Source organism: Brachyhypopomus gauderio, chromosome 2, assembly GCF_052324685.1.
Source record: "Brachyhypopomus gauderio isolate BG-103 chromosome 2, BGAUD_0.2, whole genome shotgun sequence".
NCBI lineage: Eukaryota > Metazoa > Chordata > Actinopteri > Gymnotiformes > Hypopomidae > Brachyhypopomus > Brachyhypopomus gauderio.
Genome location: NC_135212.1, coordinates 8,948,167 through 8,964,533, shown reverse-complemented (window position 1 = coordinate 8,964,533; position 16,367 = coordinate 8,948,167). Strand labels below are relative to the sequence as shown.

The 16,367-nt window shown below is 46.9% G+C and overlaps 1 protein-coding gene across 2 annotated transcripts in view; it reads left to right on the top strand.

Annotated features, from left to right (window-relative positions):
- Window positions 1-16,367, top strand: part of pik3c2a (phosphatidylinositol-4-phosphate 3-kinase, catalytic subunit type 2 alpha) — a 29,495-nt gene that overhangs the window by 10,220 nt on the left and 2,908 nt on the right. For both annotated transcript variants that reach the window (XM_076986030.1, XM_076986031.1), the window contains exons 4-28: window positions 55-215; window positions 3,090-3,210; window positions 5,287-5,398; window positions 5,632-5,711; window positions 5,845-5,908; window positions 6,036-6,182; window positions 6,289-6,319; window positions 6,519-6,738; window positions 8,609-8,731; window positions 8,873-9,040; window positions 9,189-9,297; window positions 9,415-9,557; window positions 10,483-10,671; window positions 11,143-11,236; window positions 12,262-12,356; window positions 12,468-12,648; window positions 13,096-13,200; window positions 13,324-13,416; window positions 13,939-14,068; window positions 14,329-14,465; window positions 14,886-15,055; window positions 15,156-15,312; window positions 15,465-15,571; window positions 15,675-15,882; window positions 16,183-16,307. In XM_076986030.1, coding sequence (XP_076842145.1) covers window positions 55-215; window positions 3,090-3,210; window positions 5,287-5,398; window positions 5,632-5,711; window positions 5,845-5,908; window positions 6,036-6,182; window positions 6,289-6,319; window positions 6,519-6,738; window positions 8,609-8,731; window positions 8,873-9,040; window positions 9,189-9,297; window positions 9,415-9,557; window positions 10,483-10,671; window positions 11,143-11,236; window positions 12,262-12,356; window positions 12,468-12,648; window positions 13,096-13,200; window positions 13,324-13,416; window positions 13,939-14,068; window positions 14,329-14,465; window positions 14,886-15,055; window positions 15,156-15,312; window positions 15,465-15,571; window positions 15,675-15,882; window positions 16,183-16,307 — 3,270 coding nt within the window. The remainder of the gene's footprint in view (window positions 1-54; window positions 216-3,089; window positions 3,211-5,286; window positions 5,399-5,631; window positions 5,712-5,844; window positions 5,909-6,035; window positions 6,183-6,288; window positions 6,320-6,518; window positions 6,739-8,608; window positions 8,732-8,872; window positions 9,041-9,188; window positions 9,298-9,414; window positions 9,558-10,482; window positions 10,672-11,142; window positions 11,237-12,261; window positions 12,357-12,467; window positions 12,649-13,095; window positions 13,201-13,323; window positions 13,417-13,938; window positions 14,069-14,328; window positions 14,466-14,885; window positions 15,056-15,155; window positions 15,313-15,464; window positions 15,572-15,674; window positions 15,883-16,182; window positions 16,308-16,367) is intronic.

The following is a 16,367-nucleotide window of genomic DNA, read 5'->3' as shown; positions in this document are numbered from 1 at the left end:
ATGAAATGCTGGCATTTTCACTCTGTGAATTTATGTTTCTGTTCCCTTTTACAGGCTGAAGTCTAAGTTCACTCACAGTGACCTCTCCACCAATCCTGGATACGTGCTGAGCCCAGTGATCTCCCAGAGGGATGTGGGTGGGGACAGCAGCAGCAGTGTGAAAGTCTCCATTGAGATTTCTGAATCCCAGCAACCTGTTACTTTCACCTGTGATGGTAAGAAAAAAGAGCTTGCAGCACAAGCCACTGCTAAATGACAACCGATTGATTCCACCCAACAGTCAGCACTGACTATTCGTTGATGTGGTGTTAGATCACCATTAGATAGCACGGTATCGCTAACATTAGCAGCTCCTCTGAATGTGACTACTGGTCTCAAATGTGAAAGTTGTCTGAGCCAGGCAGCTAAACCCCCCCCCCCCCTTCCCCCCACACCCCCTTGGCTGCACTCACTCTCCACATAGCTGACACAGTGTGTCTGCTGCCTAGACTGATACTCCATCCAGGGTTTCTGTTGTCTTTCATTTGACTGCTCGAATGTCTTTTCCCTAATGCGTCTCATTGGCTGACCGGCTTGTGGGAGTTTCGTGAAAATGCCTCAGTGCGAACTGCGGAGCCCCCAGTTTGTGTCCTTGAGAGGCAGCGGTGTTCTGGAGACCACAGGGCCTCTCGCTTTTGTGTGTCGTTCCTGGCCACCTCGTTGCTGGCACAAAGTCAAGATTGGTCTTTTGTGCTGGAGAATTTTTCTGTGCCGAGCTGTCCACGGACCTGGATTTGTCCCTGATAAACCCAGAAACCAGCACTGAAGACGCAGCAAAGGAGCAGTTCATGACCTACACCTGCTTCAGACAGTTGGGGTGGTTGTGTGGGTGTGTGTGTGTGAGGAAGTTCCTTGCTCATGAAACAGTTGCATCACCCGTCCTAAAACTGGCTCATGTTCGCCCTGTTCCTGCTCATGTTTGCTCTCAAAGCACTGACCCAGTTTGTTAGGGTTAGATCCTTAGATTTCCCACCATGGAACATGGTCGTAATAGGTTTCAGTTCTTCAAGCAGGAATTTTTCTTAAAAAAAGAAAAAAAACATTCTAAAAAATGGTCCACACAGTTTTTCTTTCCTTTCTTTCTGCTTCTCCATACGCCGTAGTGCCGGCTGGTGTTTCTCACCCATCATCTCTGTTCCTGTCTCCAAGCATATGGCTCGCGATGGGCGAGAAACCGTGTCCTGCACATTTTGCACACACCTGATTTTGCTGTGCTGGTTTTCTTCACTTTGTGCTCATTTGCTTGCTGGAACGGTCTGGAAGGGAGTTTGGAGGGGTGAGGAGTCTGGAGTTTTTTAGCATTGTTTTAAAAGTTTGTTTTGGGTGGTTAGCCTGTGTAGGGTGAGAAAGTTGGGTTAGCAGTGCCACGCATACTCTGGCATGAAAGCACAAACTTTGCTTGTGAATACTTGGAATAGGTTTTAGAAGCCAGGATAAACCAAAATCAACTGGGTCAGTTCTCTCACCCCAGTCTGTCAGACTCTCCCTCAGCTCCTCTGGAAATCCCAAAGTTGAGAGAGAAATCAAAGCTAGTTTATTTGTTTTTTCTATTCTCTTTAGTTTATTCATTTGTTTGATTTGCGGTGGTTATTTGTGTCATTGTCAGCTCTTTTGTGCTCTGATGGGCTCACCCATGCTGTGTCCTGGAGAGATGCCTCCTGGCAGCTGAACGTGAGGTTTCTCTTCTCTGATGTGGATATCAAGACCCCCCCCGCTCCACTCATAGCGACTCCCCCTTGTGACCTTGTAATTCCCTTTGTTTTAAACCCCACCCCCTACCTGACAAGCCACCACCATGAGCACTAGCATCCCACAATCCTTCAAACTCACACCAGATTCGCCACTACTGTGACATGACCTCCAGGGCTTTTGAAAAGGGATGGTGGGCTGGCATGAAAGTGAGCCAGAACCCAGCCTCCTCGGCCCAAGTCCAGGCTAAATATCAGGGCTTCGAGTGTGTTCTGCCCGGGGATGTGAGGTGTGTTATTGCTGTGGCCTGGAGTGCCCAGTGGGATGGCATGGAAACGCTCAGGCACTAGTCAGTGACATTATTATTGCCAGGTTTTGTTAGTGTATATTGTTTCAGACCTGAGGCCTTCTAATGCCTGCTTCATTTCTAATCGGTCCTTAAGTTGTGGTTTACCTCCACAGTTGTTTCCTGGATTAGTGGCGGTTAAAATCTTTTTTTTTTTTTTCTTCTTCTTCTCAAATGAGGAGCATTTGTACTTGGATAAGAAGTCGACCTTCTTTTGAGGTCAAGACTTCAGAGGAGCCCTAGGGAAGATGTTTAGTTTGGCACACCAGTGGACGGTCCCTTAGGCCTAGGGATAAGGCGTCAGCTCTACCCTTTCCGCATGCCAGTAATGGAATGAATAAATAATGCAACATAAATTATGCTCTAGAATCACATTAAATTTTTCTTTTCTTCCCCCCTGTAGCAAGGCATGCTTAAACATGGTGTAACTGACCGAACCCACCATACCAAAGTTTGTTCCTATGTAATGAAACATGAATTGTGTCCACATGATTTATTCCAGATCACTTCTAATAGGGCTTGACATCGATAGAGCCACTTTTAATCTCTTTGTTATATTCAAATGTTTATTTGACATCACTGAGGTGATTGCAGTTAAATTCAGTTCATTTTGATTTATTTATATAGTGGTTTTAACAACAGATGTCGTCTTATAGCAGCTTCTCAGAAAACCTGAGGGAACAGTTATCTTAGTGTTTAAACGGCACTTTTTAAACTTGAATTATGTTACTCCGGTGATTTATTATTATTTTTTGTTAGTTTATTAGTATTCCTACTAAAAACTTTATAATCTGGATCTGAATGCGTTTGGATGATTTATGCTAGCATTTATTCAGTGTGGAATGTGATGTCCATCTCCTTCTTTTGTCTACTTTTCCACCTTCTGTTTCTCCTTCACACTCCTCCTCCGTTCATCACTTTTCCTCCCATGTCCGTCCACCGTGCTTTTATGCCTTGTTTCTTTGCTCCTGCTCCTGTTCTCCTCGCCCCTCCCTCGTGTTCCCCGGGTCTCCAGTGAGCTCGCCGGTGGAGCTGCTCATCATGCAGGCTCTCTGTTGGGTCCACGACGACCTGAGCCAGGTGGACATTGGCAGCCACGTCCTCAAGGTGTGCGGGCGTGACGAGATCCTGCAGAAGTAAGCCCCGCCTTCTTTCCCACCTCCCTCACTTTCACAAGGCTTTAGCGGGAATCAAAATAAGCAAAAAAATAATAGTAATAATCAAGACGATACAAAAATAATCTAATGCATATAAAAAAGAAATGGGGGAATTAAAACGTATATTGAATTGGTAGGAATTCTGTTCGGTTTGCAGCTACACTATAATATTGGCACCATGTCAAGAGTTCAGCACCACACCTGCAAATGGTCTTTTCATAATACTAAAATGCTTAAGCATTAAGTACTAATGTTTAAATACTAATGTTTAAGTATATATTCTATCACTGACTTAGGATTTAAATACCGAACCTCTTGACACAGTGTAATAGCGTCATGCATCATGTTCTGTGAAGGTGCTGTGTGAAGCCGTGATGTAATTCAGTTCCAGCTACCTAAAGGGACCTATTACAGCTGTCACCTTGCTGTATGTTCAGATTTAAGTGATTAGGGAGGCGTGAAATGGCAGTTTTACAGTGCCATGCCGTAGTCTGTTCTGCCTTAAGTTCTGCACATAAGCATTGTGGCAGTAAACACATTAGATCTGACCCACCTGTGTCCTGCAACACTTTGTGCTTTAGTGCATTGCATGCGGTGTGTAATGTCAATTGTGTGCAGTCTGTTTTACACAAACGTTCTTTCATACGCACATGCTGCCCAGCCCAATGGTGATACATTTTTATATCAGTCCTCATGACCACGGGGTAAACACTGAGATTTTAGTTCAGTTTATTTTTCCTTCTTTATTAAGGTCGACCTCCTCCCAAGTATATGTATGTGTGAGGTTTTCCATATGTTAGGGAGAGAGTGTTTCTTCGTTTTCGGGCCCAGAGGATGAACACTGGGAATTATTCAGCGCCTTTAATCAAAAGCAACTGCGCTGAGTGCGCGTGCGTGTGCGACTGCTCGTGCATTTTTGTAGCCATGAGTCAGCTTCCCGTTCGACGTTGTAGCTCCCTCGTGGATAATCTTTAATGTGGACTCTCCTTATTTCATGAGGTCTTAGCAAATGCGTCCGACACGCTTTGATAGCAGCCAAAATCAAGTTCATATCTTCTCAATTCAGGTGAACTTTCTTGGCTGTCATATGGGTCAATGTTTTACTAAGTCCCCTTGGCAGGACCGTAGGTGTGATTGATTCATTTTTTGACCCTGTTAAACAAACGGCTTATTTGCCCGTGTTGTTTCTGGTTGATTTCCAGAGTCGAATGATTCCAAACATCAGTTAAATGCAGGAAATCAGATGGTACATGAATGAATGAATGAATGAATGTTTCAATTTATATAGCGCCTTATCTAGATACCCAAGGCGCTTTACAATTGTTAACGCAGCTACGTTACAGATAACCAATCACACACCGGCGAGAAGCGGCAGCCAATTGCGCACAGCGTACTCTCAACCGGGATCCACAGCCCCCCTGGGGGACTGAATGGGGTGCAGGAAGGGGAGAGAGGACAGACCCTAGTGGCAGAGCACCATCCACCACTGGGCATACAAGCACACACACATTCAGACAACAACTTGTTTTTATTGAACAGAAAGAGACACAGACACACACACTCGGGGAGAGACACAGACACACACACTCGGGGAGAGACACAGACAGACACACTCCGGGAGAATTTGTCAGGGAGGGCCAATTTACCTAACCTCCATGTTTTTGGACTGTGGGAGGAAATCGGAGATCCCGGAGGAAACCCATGCAGACACGGGGAGAACATGGAAACTCCACTCAGATAGGGACTTGAACCCAAGACCCCAGTGCTGAGAGGCAAACGTGCTAACCATGCTGGCCACCATGCTGCCAAAACATCTAAAAATAAGCTTCAGGAATAATTAAATGCCTTTGTGGAGAGCATTGGGCCATTATGACCAGGCTCTCCAACCTAGAAGAATGCCAGGAGGGAATTTCTCAGAGATGCTTTGCTCTCGCATGGGATAAATGTTATGCATCATAAGCTTTTGGATGGGATAAATTGTATGCATCATAAGCTTTTCCACTCAGTTAATTCGTCAGCCCTGATGGCAGCTTGAATCATCTCTTCCTTCCTTAGCAAGCACAGCCTGGGTAGCCACGAATACGTGCAGGGCTGCCGGAAGTGGGAGACTGAGATCCAACTGCAGCTCCTGGCCCACAGCTCCATCAGGAGAGACCTGGCCCGCACGGTACGCCCGACCACCCACCCACCGTGCCCCACACAGCCGCAGAGCACACCGATGGCCACATTTGGCATTGCAACACATTATAGCACTTTACAGAGCAAATCGCCGCTGTAAAAACACAGTGGTTGATTTTAGGGGGCTGTTTGACTCTGAAGTGGATCACGGCGTCACACAACCCTCCGGCTCTCGTCAGTGCTGCTTCCTGATTTTGTGTTTCCTCTCCGCGTGCCAAGCAGGCAGATGACGACGCGGCCCCCATCGATTTGGAGAAATACCAAGACCATGTGGAGAGGCCGTTTAAGGAGACAGTCACAAGGTAAGAATGTGGCTTTTCTTATCTCCTGCCTTCCTGAAGGACGGGCCAGCCAGGAACAGCCTTTGAAGCTGCTGATCTTGCCTGTACACACTACGCGTTTGACACACAATCTCTAACATTTTCCCTTCACCAGAGAGAGCATTGCTGAATATTTAGAGTGTTATCACAACCAAGTCAACATTTGCCTGCAGAATGAGGTACTCGGTCAAGCTCCAACATGCATGCAAGCTGAAACTTGTTTTAAGATAAGTATGAACATGTATGATGACTAAAGAACTCTTTGACCTTTTTCTCTCTCCCTCTCCCTTGTCTCACGCGCATCAGAACATGCAGTATAAAACGGTGGATCGTGTCATCCAGGCAGTGAGAAACATGTGCAGTGCGTTGGACGAGGTGGAAACTGCAGCCATCACTGACGCCGTGAAGAGACTGAAGCATTCGGTCAACCTCCCTAGAACCCGCTCCCCGGAGGTCACATCCCATAATGCACCAGTGCTATGCACAGTGCTTTCAAACACTCGCCTTTCCAAAATACACCCGTATATTAATAAGTCTTTGTCTTTTTTTTCCCCCACAGGCTGGTGCCAAATGTGTGACTTCTGCCAACGGTAAGCACAACACCAAAAAACGAATTTAAACCAAATTTAAATTTCACTGCTCAGAGTCGCAGTGGGTAAGATGGGAACTGCTGGTTCTGGTATATCAATAACAATAATTCATAGTTATTGTTTATTTATTTTTTATTATAATTTTAAGAGCCTGGGGTAGAATGTGGGCTGCTCAGCTGAAGCCCTTCTCCCTCTCTAGGTCATGCCAGGCACGTAGAGGAGTGCGCGGAGGCCCTTACGGACGCCGTGTACGACCTGGCGAAGCTCTACCTCCGCTCCTTCTGCACCTCCTCTCCTGACTGCACGGAGCAGAAGCCCACAGAAGAGCAAAGAGGCAGCAGGGAGGCGTCTGGCACCACCGAGCATGTGCAGTTCACCCTCTTTGCCATACACGGCATTTCTGCTGCGTGGGTCAGCAGGTAGGACACCGCACTTCATCTCCCAAACCTCCATGTTGTTGTGAGGGACTTTCATTAGGTTCTCGTTCCTTAATACTCAGAAATGGGGGGGGACTTGTATACTATACAAGAGAATTGTTTGATAGCAATACTCCAGTGAAATAACAATAATCCAGTGTTGTCCCTGCGTTCTCAGTTATGGTGTTTGCCTGCTGCTTCTTCTGGCCTGGTCCTGCCCTTTAAACGTTACCATTACCACAGTCATTTCACAATCTGTGCTTCCTTCTGGCAACTTTGTGACACTCCATCGCAAACAGTTCCAGCAGTTGTCCAACTGTGCAGAATACTTGTGCAGAAAATATTTTTAATAATGTAATAATTTTAAAGGTCAACATTCTCATATTTTTAATGACATTTTATTGTGCACACATCTTTATCAACTGTGCCAACAGTTGTTAAGGACAGTGTTTAGTTGGGTGGTTAATGATGGGTTAGCCATGGATTGATTATTTAATTGGTAAAAGGGTTACCAAATATAACCTAGTGTTCTGTGTGGGAAAACTAGGCAGTCTTCCTCAACATTTTGAGACTCACGTTGCAGTCTTTACTATCTTCAGTTTAAATGTTAACTGTTCGTTCTTGTAAAAAGCCAGGTCGTCCTCCTTTATTATACTTGAATCTTTGTGCCATGTATCTTTTATAGTGCGGCGAAGAGCACTGGGATGTGTTCTCTTTAACAACATTGGCAATGTGCTACTGCATCCTCCTGACAGGGTTAAAGGTCGGCCTTTATCAAGTGTCCAAAAGTGTTTAGGTTTTCTAGTTGTAAATGGCATGAAAACTCTTACAGAATATTTATCTGGAATGGCAGACATTCTCACAGCACACTATTTAGAAAGTCGTTTGTTAAAGGGGTAGCTTGCTTCTAGACTTGTGAGATATCACTATTGCAAAGGCAAGTACAGCAATAACAATTTACAAACAATATATTGTGTGGACCTACTTTTAAACCACTTAACAATATAAACTCTTATTATGACATGTAAGACATTGTTATACTTCAAATGTTTTATTCCAAACTTTAACATTTAATTGTTTTCCTTCAACGCTCATGTAGTAAAATGTCTAACGTTAAACTAGTTTCACTCAGATAAGTTGCCGGTGACTGTTCAAGCTTCAGTGTTCATTCACGTGCATTGACAAGAATGCCAGTCTGATTCTTTGCCAAGAAACAAAATCTGTAACTTCTTGCAGCCAGCCAACAAGGCTCGCAATGGAGTCTGAAAGCAGAACCCCGCCCTGTTGCCGGCCTATTTATTTACCTCCTGTCAACAGTGGCACTTATCTGCTATGGCTGAAATAGACTCTGCCGCGGACTTCCATGCAGGACGGACCTCTAGCACATCTGGATGCTGTGCAGGACCATGGGGTCACGCTGCCTGCTAGAGTCTCCAGAACTCTAAATTAAAGGCCCCTTGTCACTGTGTGATTTTTACCCTTAAGACTTTCTCCACATGACTTCATCCGAGCTTATTATAGTTCTGAGAGATATTTTCATAAGCCATATCGAGAGACTCAAGAGTATGAACTTCTCGTCACAACGTCACTCATGCTATTAAACGTATTTTGGTTTACGAAGAATCTTGCCAAGTCACAGGAGTATGGTGTGCCATTTCAGTCATGTGTCCGTGGGTGTGATATCTGCGCCATATGTTCCTGTTGTTTGTACTAGCTGTTGGACAACATGCTGAGTTTTCACGCAATTGTGTGCTGGCTCGTACGTGATTGACTAATCCTCATTTATTAGTCAGCTTGGCACTTCATTACGAGCCACTAGAAAATATCAGATGATGTGCAGATGTGTAATTCGCCCCTTTTCCTCATCCTGTAGTTATGAGAAATACTACCTGATGTGTGCCCTGACGCACAATGGCCGAAACCTCTTCAAGCCCGTCCAGTCCAAGAAGGTGGGAACCTACAAGAGCTTCTTCTACCACATCAAATGGGATGAACTGTAAGTGATCCGTTTGAAACTGACCTGTGCAAACAAAAAAAGAGAGATATTTCTAGGAGTGGAGGAAATTGTAGTACACATGTGCCCACCGCACTGCAACCTTTCCTTACTCATGATGGGCCATCATTTCTTTTCCTCCAGGATAAACTTCCCCATCTCTGTGGCTTTGCTACCGCTGGAGACCATGTTGAGTCTTTCTCTTTATGGCATTCTTAACCAAAATGCCAACAACTCGCCCGACACCAACAAGCAGCGCAAGGGGCCGGAGCTTCTGGGCAAGGTCACCATGCCTCTGTTTGACTTCCGACGGTAAGGCATGAAGGGCCCCTATAGGACATTCTCCCACTTAATTTTTTTGGGCTGGGGCAACAGGGTGTTTTTTTCCCATTTGTGTGTGAACATTGTGAAGTGGCTAAGAATGCACCGTACCTAAATTGCAGATACTGGTATGTTTCAGGGTGCTGTCTCGCGGGACCAAGCTGCTGAGTTTGTGTATGTCTCATCAGACATTGCCACCTGCAGTTGGAGGGAAGAGGAAGAGCCAGGCAGAGAGAATCATACTGCAGGTAGACCATGACCACACACACACACACACACACACACACACACACACACACACACACACACACACACACACACACTCCTCTGCTGTATCCATTGAACTTGCACGTGACCCCTCGCAGGTTGACTTCCCTAGTCCAGCGGTGGATGTGCTCTACGTAGGCCCCAACGAAGCCAGCTGCCCCGACCCAGAGGTTCTCGAGACACTCGATCCGGACATCCAAAGAAAGATTGAGAAGCTCTGTGGCCGTGCGTCTGCTCTCGGGTATGCACAAAGCGGGGACGGGCCACGTCGAGGCCCCTGCAGTTCGGAAAGATTCGGGTTCCAAGGGCCACTTGAGAACAACAACAATGCTTGAGATGGATTGAAAACGTCCTACACGAGTTCCAGTAAAGTCCTCACTGAAAGCATGTGTAATTAAAGTGGTTAGATGTAGTGGAGTTAGAAGTGAAGCTGCTCACCCCTGTTTTATCCCTTGGCATGTTTAGCTCATTAAATGCCTTGGGGAAAATAAAATGGAGCATAACCACCTTCCAGTCGAAGGTTACAAGCTCTCCTCTGAGCAGACGCTCTTGTTTGATCACAGTGCTTCATCGTTTTCCCTGTGGTGAAGGTAGGAATGGCAAGACCATTAAGTCCATTTGAAGCTACAGAACAAATTAGTTAGCCCTCTATATTACATATACAGTCAGTTATCGGGGCCTATCTGTTGTTAGTCAGAGGAAATGGCTTTTTCCATTAAATAGAGACAGTTGTGAGGCTGTGTGTGGTGTGTTAGGTTTAAAAGGCATTAGTCTAAAGAAGAATTGCGTAAGGAAACTGCGTAGTCAGCGCAGCAAATGCTGTCCGACACCGGTGGGAATTAAAGCATGTGCTACTCTCCATGCCTGTGTCTGCACCTACCCCCCCATGTCTGCCTGCCTGTGTCTGCACCTACCCCTCCATGTCTGCCTGCCTGTGTCTGCCCCCCCCCCCCCATGTCTGCCTGCCTGTGTCTGCACACACCCCCCCCAGTCTGCTTCCTGGATAGCTGCCAGCCACCCATCTTGGCTACACATTTGTGACCTCATTTACAAGGTGCGACCCGCTCTCCGAGTCGACTCCGGCTGTCCGGCCACGCGGCGCCAGAGCCCGGAGGCACGGCGCGCCGGCAGGGAGAGGGGAGTCACTCTCTTCGTCCCTCCCACAGGCTGACACGAGCGGACAGACAGCTGCTGTGGGACCACCGCCACTGCGCGCGCAGCCTCGAGCACAGCCTGCCAAAGATCTTAGCCAGCGTGCCCAGCTGGGACTGGAGCAACATGGGCGAGATCCACGCCATGCTTCACCACTGGCCGCCACTCTCCCCGGTCGCCGCCCTGGAGCTGCTCGACTCCAAGTACGTACCTCGGCCTCGAGCCGAGACGGGGACCCTGGAATTTCTTGCTTTCGGTGATTTACATCCGCTTGTCCTCTCTGTGTTGTTTTGGTCTCTCTTCTCCTTGTTGGAGGTCCTTGTTTAGAAGCTTGGCTTCTGTGGTTGGCATCCTAGACAGACAGTCCCTTTCAAAGATGTTACTTCTCGTTTTTTAATGCTTTCTGTTGCATCATGTAGTTGCATAATTTACAGTGCATGTACATTTTATTGCAAACTTTTTCCCCCAGATATCTCCAGCTGAGAGCAACTCTCTCAGCTCATTATGAATCGGAATTTGAGAAGTAAATTAAATATTTGGAGCTTAAATCTTTGAAAACAAATTTAAGGGAAGTAGGGTGCTTTGTTCAGCTGTATTGCATTTAGTATGCTGTTAATAGTGCCGGAAGTGCTACGCTGGACTGTAAGGCTGACGGATGTTTTCTGCATGCGCAGGTTTGCAGATAGCGAGGTCCGGCGCATGGCCGTGAGCTGGGTGGAGGGCTGCAGTGATGACGAGCTGCTGGACTACCTGCCCCAGCTTGTACAGGTACACGCAGGCCCAGCTCTACCCTGCTTTGGTGGGGGGGCAGTAGAACATAATGGGTGGGTGACTCTAGTCAGAACTATAATCAGGGCTTGATTTGAGCAGGAGTATGAAGAGATACTAACCCCATCATAACCCCCCAAGTAAAAGAAGCTTGGGAGATATTAGGAATCCATGTTGGGCGACCACAGGGGCAGTACAGATGACCACAGGGGCAGTACAGATGAGGTGGTTCTGTAGATCTGCGGGCTTTCTCTTCATTACTGCGTTTGGTGCTGTTTGTATCTGGTAGAAATACAGCAGGGTCAGGAAAACATCAACAACCATTAACGGGTGGAGTTAATACATTAAAACTGTAAAACTGTTACTATAATGTTAGAGGATTTTCTAAAGGGTAAATATAGGCTAGTATAGTAATGGTAAATATTGACTGCAGAGCTAATGATACTGGCTTAAACAGAAGTATGAGGTCTTCAAATGCATATACTTAAGAGTTAAACTGCATTTTCTTATGAAAATCAAGTCTCATTATTAAAGAATATTTTGCCTAAGTAAAAAAAAGTGTCTGCAGTATGAGAGATCTGAAAGATTCTCGCGTTTACGCAGAAAGACTCGGCACGTTTACGCAGGGTGTAGGGCCGCGTTTACGCAGGGTCTAGGGCCGCGTTTACGCAGGGTCTAGGGACATTCCCTCCGTGAGCTGCTTCGGCATGTGCGGGGGAAAGAGCACAGCTAGCAGATATCGGGCCCTGACATGACGTGGAGGAGCTAGTAGATGTGGCATTATCAAGTTCAGTGTGTATATATATATATACATATATATATATATATAATTTTTTATCAGAAAACAATGCACAAAACATTTTTAGTTTTCTTACACATGTGATTAATGTTGCTGGGTTCCCATAAAGAGAACTCTTGCCATTAGTGTCTTTCCCATCTCTGCTATGATACCAGTGTCTGCTGGATGTCATCACTGACCCTGTTATGCTATAAATGCTCCTTTTCTTTCTCTTCATTCTCTGTAGGCTCTGAAGTTTGAATGCTATCTGAAGAACTCCTTAGTAATGTTCTTGTTGTCCCGTGCACAAGGGAACATCAATATTGCACACTACCTTTACTGGTAAGTGCTGATGGGTTTCACCAGTGCTGCTCATTCCCATTCACGGTGCCGAAGAGCAGCGTGGTGCTTGGAGTTGTGTCTGACGTTGGCGTGAACGTGTCGTTTCATCAGGCTGCTGAGGGACGCGGTGCAGGACCCGGCGTGTGGCCTTCGCTACAGCCGCGCTCTGGGGGCGCTGCTGTGTGTGTGCGGCTCCGGGCTCAGGGCTTCGCTGGAGAAGCAGACCCAGCTGGTGCAGCTGCTGGGGGGCCTGGCCGAGAAGGTGCGGCAGGCCGGCAGCTCCAGCCGACAGGTGAGCAGCAGCACGCCCACAAACTGGACCGCCGCCCACGTGTATGTATGTATATCTCTATCATCATTTGACGGTTGGCTGGTGTGTCAGCCTACTATTTCTAAATGTGAAGGTCCTGTTGGCTTTGTTCCATATTATGCTTAGGATATAGGTCACTATTCATGCTGCGTATAATAGCTGTTTTAATGGGTTATTTTTATAATCTTGACAAAAAAACATGTATACAAGTTGATACAGTAGCGAAGATGCCATGATGGGTGGCTGTGTTTGATCTACATTGTTCATATTTCCTAGAAATGTTTCATAATGATGAAGATTAGCAGTTATAGTTTCCTCACCAGTCCATATATCTATAATGGAATATTGGCACGCCACCCAAATCCCTTTAATGCAAATTGCTACAGTTCCCCATGAACAGATGCTGCTTACACGTGTTGGTTGCTACAGGTGGTGCTGCAGGAGGGTCTGGAGAGGGTGCAGTCGTTCTTCCAGAGGAACTCCTGCCGCCTGCCCCTTAGCCCCAGCCTCATGGCCAAGGAACTCAACGTTAAGGTGACGGCTTACCTGTTAACTCCTGCCATTTTCCCCAGGTGGCCGAGCCAGGCCCGACGAGCCCTTCGGCTAATGTGGCACTTGCTTCACTGCACTCCTATGTCTCCCCTGTCCTAAATCCAGGCCTGCTCCTTCTTCAACTCCAACGCCGTGCCGCTGAAGCTGGCCCTGGTCAACGCAGACCCCCTGGGAGAGGAGCTCAGTGTCATGTTTAAGGTGGGGAGCGCTGCAGACGCACGCACGTGCCTCGTGTTCGTTGATCCACAATAACATGGACTGTTACACTTTGCCTCTTGTGGTGTCGGGGTGTAATGGGGTTTCTCCTGTTGCAGGGCTTGTACATTCCTGCACATTGTGTGGAATTTGTAGCAAATTAGATTCAGTTCTTTAGCCAGTTTATTCAATACTTTCCACACTTCATTTTCAAGGGTTTAAAGTGTTACTAGTACATTTATGCAAAGTATGTATATCAAAGAGGAAACCTGCTGTTATAGTGAACTTGCTTTATTAACTTGTTTGCTTGTCTATTAAATTTTTTATTTAACCCAGCATTTTACAGTTCAGTTTCGAATGTCTTCCGTTCTGTCTGGAGCACGCCCTCTGGTGGCAGAAATGGAAAAGAACAAAGTTGCATCTGTATTGAATGAATGAGCTGAAGTCATGGATTTAGGTTCTTCCTGTTAATGCCTTTTTAAGCATGTGAAGGTGGTAAGTGAGATGTGAACCCCTGCCCCACAGGTGGGCGAGGACCTGAGGCAGGACATGCTGGCCCTTCAGCTCATTCGGATCATGGATCGCATCTGGCTGCAGGAAGGCCTGGACCTGCGCATCGTCAACTTCAAATGCATCTCCACTGGCAAAAACAGAGGTGCGTAAACGCAGAGATCCCAGTTATGATTATTATTTCCTCATATTAATTGTGCTCTTGTTTGACCTTGACTGGGAAGCACTTCAAAATCGAACTAAATGAATCTAAACTTTCATGGTCTGTCGGTCACTTAGAGACGTGTGTGTGTGTGTGTGTGTGTGTGTGTGTGTGTGTGTGTGTGTGTGTGTGTGTGTGTGTGTGTGTGTGTGTGTGTGTGTGTGTGTGTGTGTGTGTGTGTGTGTGTGCGCGCGCGCGCTCAGGCATGGTGGAACTAGTCCCATCGTCAGAGACACTGAGGAAGATTCAGGTGGAATTTGGAGTCACAGGATCCTTCAAGGACAAGCCACTGGCCGAGTGGCTACGGAAGTACAACCCAGCTGAGGATGAATATGAGAAGGTAACCCCACACCTGGACGACCTCTACACCCTGGAGTATGGAGGACTTTGCCAGCAGTTTATAAATAGTTGAAAAAAATTATGCTTCCATATCCAAATATTAATGATGGTAAAATCATCCTGGTAATGCTTCGCAGCCTGGAACGGCGTCTATCCTTGGTAAAAACACTGTGACTGTTAAAACTGACGTATCATCTTGAGATGTGGAATTCACACCCGCCTGACTGCCCACATGTTTTGAATCAACTTTAAATAGACATTAGCAAGAATAATACATCAATGCGCACAGTGTGCAGAGATGCACATGGATCTGACCAGAGTGCTGAAGCAGTTTAATCTCCCCTTTTACACTGTGAGATTCTGTTTTTGCTTGACTGAAACCATCTCCTCCTCCTCCTCCTCTTCCTCTGTGTTTACACAGGCCTCTGAGAACTTCATCTATTCGTGTGCGGGCTGCTGTGTGGCCACCTACCTGCTGGGCATCTGCGACCGCCACAATGACAACATCATGCTCCGCACCACCGGCCACATGTTCCACATCGACTTCGGCAAGTTCCTCGGCCACGCACAGATGATTGGCAGCTTCAAAAGGTGCGAGAGACTCCTGGGAAGGGGTTTATTTTACACAAGCTATTGCTGCAATTCAGCACGAGCGGTTTAGATTTGTGCATTGACGTGACCTCGTGTCCAGGGACCGGGCGCCGTTTGTCCTCACCTCCGACATGGCCTACGTCATCAACGGAGGAGAGAGGCCGACAAGCCGCTTCCAGCTCTTTGTGGACCTCTGCTCGCAGGCCTACAACCTCATCCGCAAACATTCCGGACTCTTCCTCAACCTGCTGTCTCTGGTACGATCCTCGGACATGGCCGAACTGAAACGGCAGCCTTTCGCTTATTATGATGTGTGGTTCTTAGACCTGGTCGATGGTGTGTCAGCCAGGGAAACTGTATCTGCAGTAGATTTAACAGATTGTTGCTCGTGCATGTGTGTGACCGACAGATGACGCAGTCGGGTCTGCCTGAGCTGACCTCCCAGGACCTGAAGTATGTGTACGACGCCCTGCAGCCACAAACAACCGATGCAGAAGCCACCATTTTCTTCACAAGGTGAAGTGTAGCTAATCTATCTTCCTTCCCAAAAAAATAAAATATAAATCTATTCTCAACTTTTCAGTTGTCAGTTTGAACAATTCCTCTCTCCCTCTCTTAGGCTGATCGAGTCTAGTCTTGGTAGTGTAGCCACCAAGTTTAATTTCTTCATCCACAATCTGGCTCAGCTGCGTTTCTCTGGCCTGCCGTCGAACGACGAGCCCATCTTGTCCTTTTCTCCTCGCACATACTCGCTCAAACAGGACGGCCGAATCCGAGACGTCTCGATATACTCCTTCCAGAAGAGATACAACCCTGACAAGCACTATGTGAGTTTGCTCCCAGGGCGGCTCTGATGAACTAGTGTCCATTCTTGAATTTCTTGCAAATCCAAGAAATGTTAACATTTTAACTGTTTTAAAAATCTTTCTTTTTTTAATGAAAGGCATAATTATATTTGGATTTTTAAAAGATTGACTTGAGTGTAGACTGAGGAGTCTTTGGGAGGTGATGTAGTGAACGGGGAGGGGTTTTACGCTGGCTGAGCCCTCTCTCTGACCGTCATCGCTGTGATGAAGGAGATGATTAAAGGGCCTCCGCCCTGTGCACCCCTGTTGCTTTCCCCACAGACGTATGTAGTGCGGGTGCTGAGGGAGGGTCAGGCCGAGCCCCACTTTGTCTTCCGCACCTTTGATGAGTTCCAGGAGTTGCACAACAAGCTCACCATCCTCTTCCCCCTCTGGAAGTTGCCAGGGTACGTCGCACTCCCCCTGCCTTTCTGCAGTGGTTGAACGCCCACCCCCCCCCCCCCCCC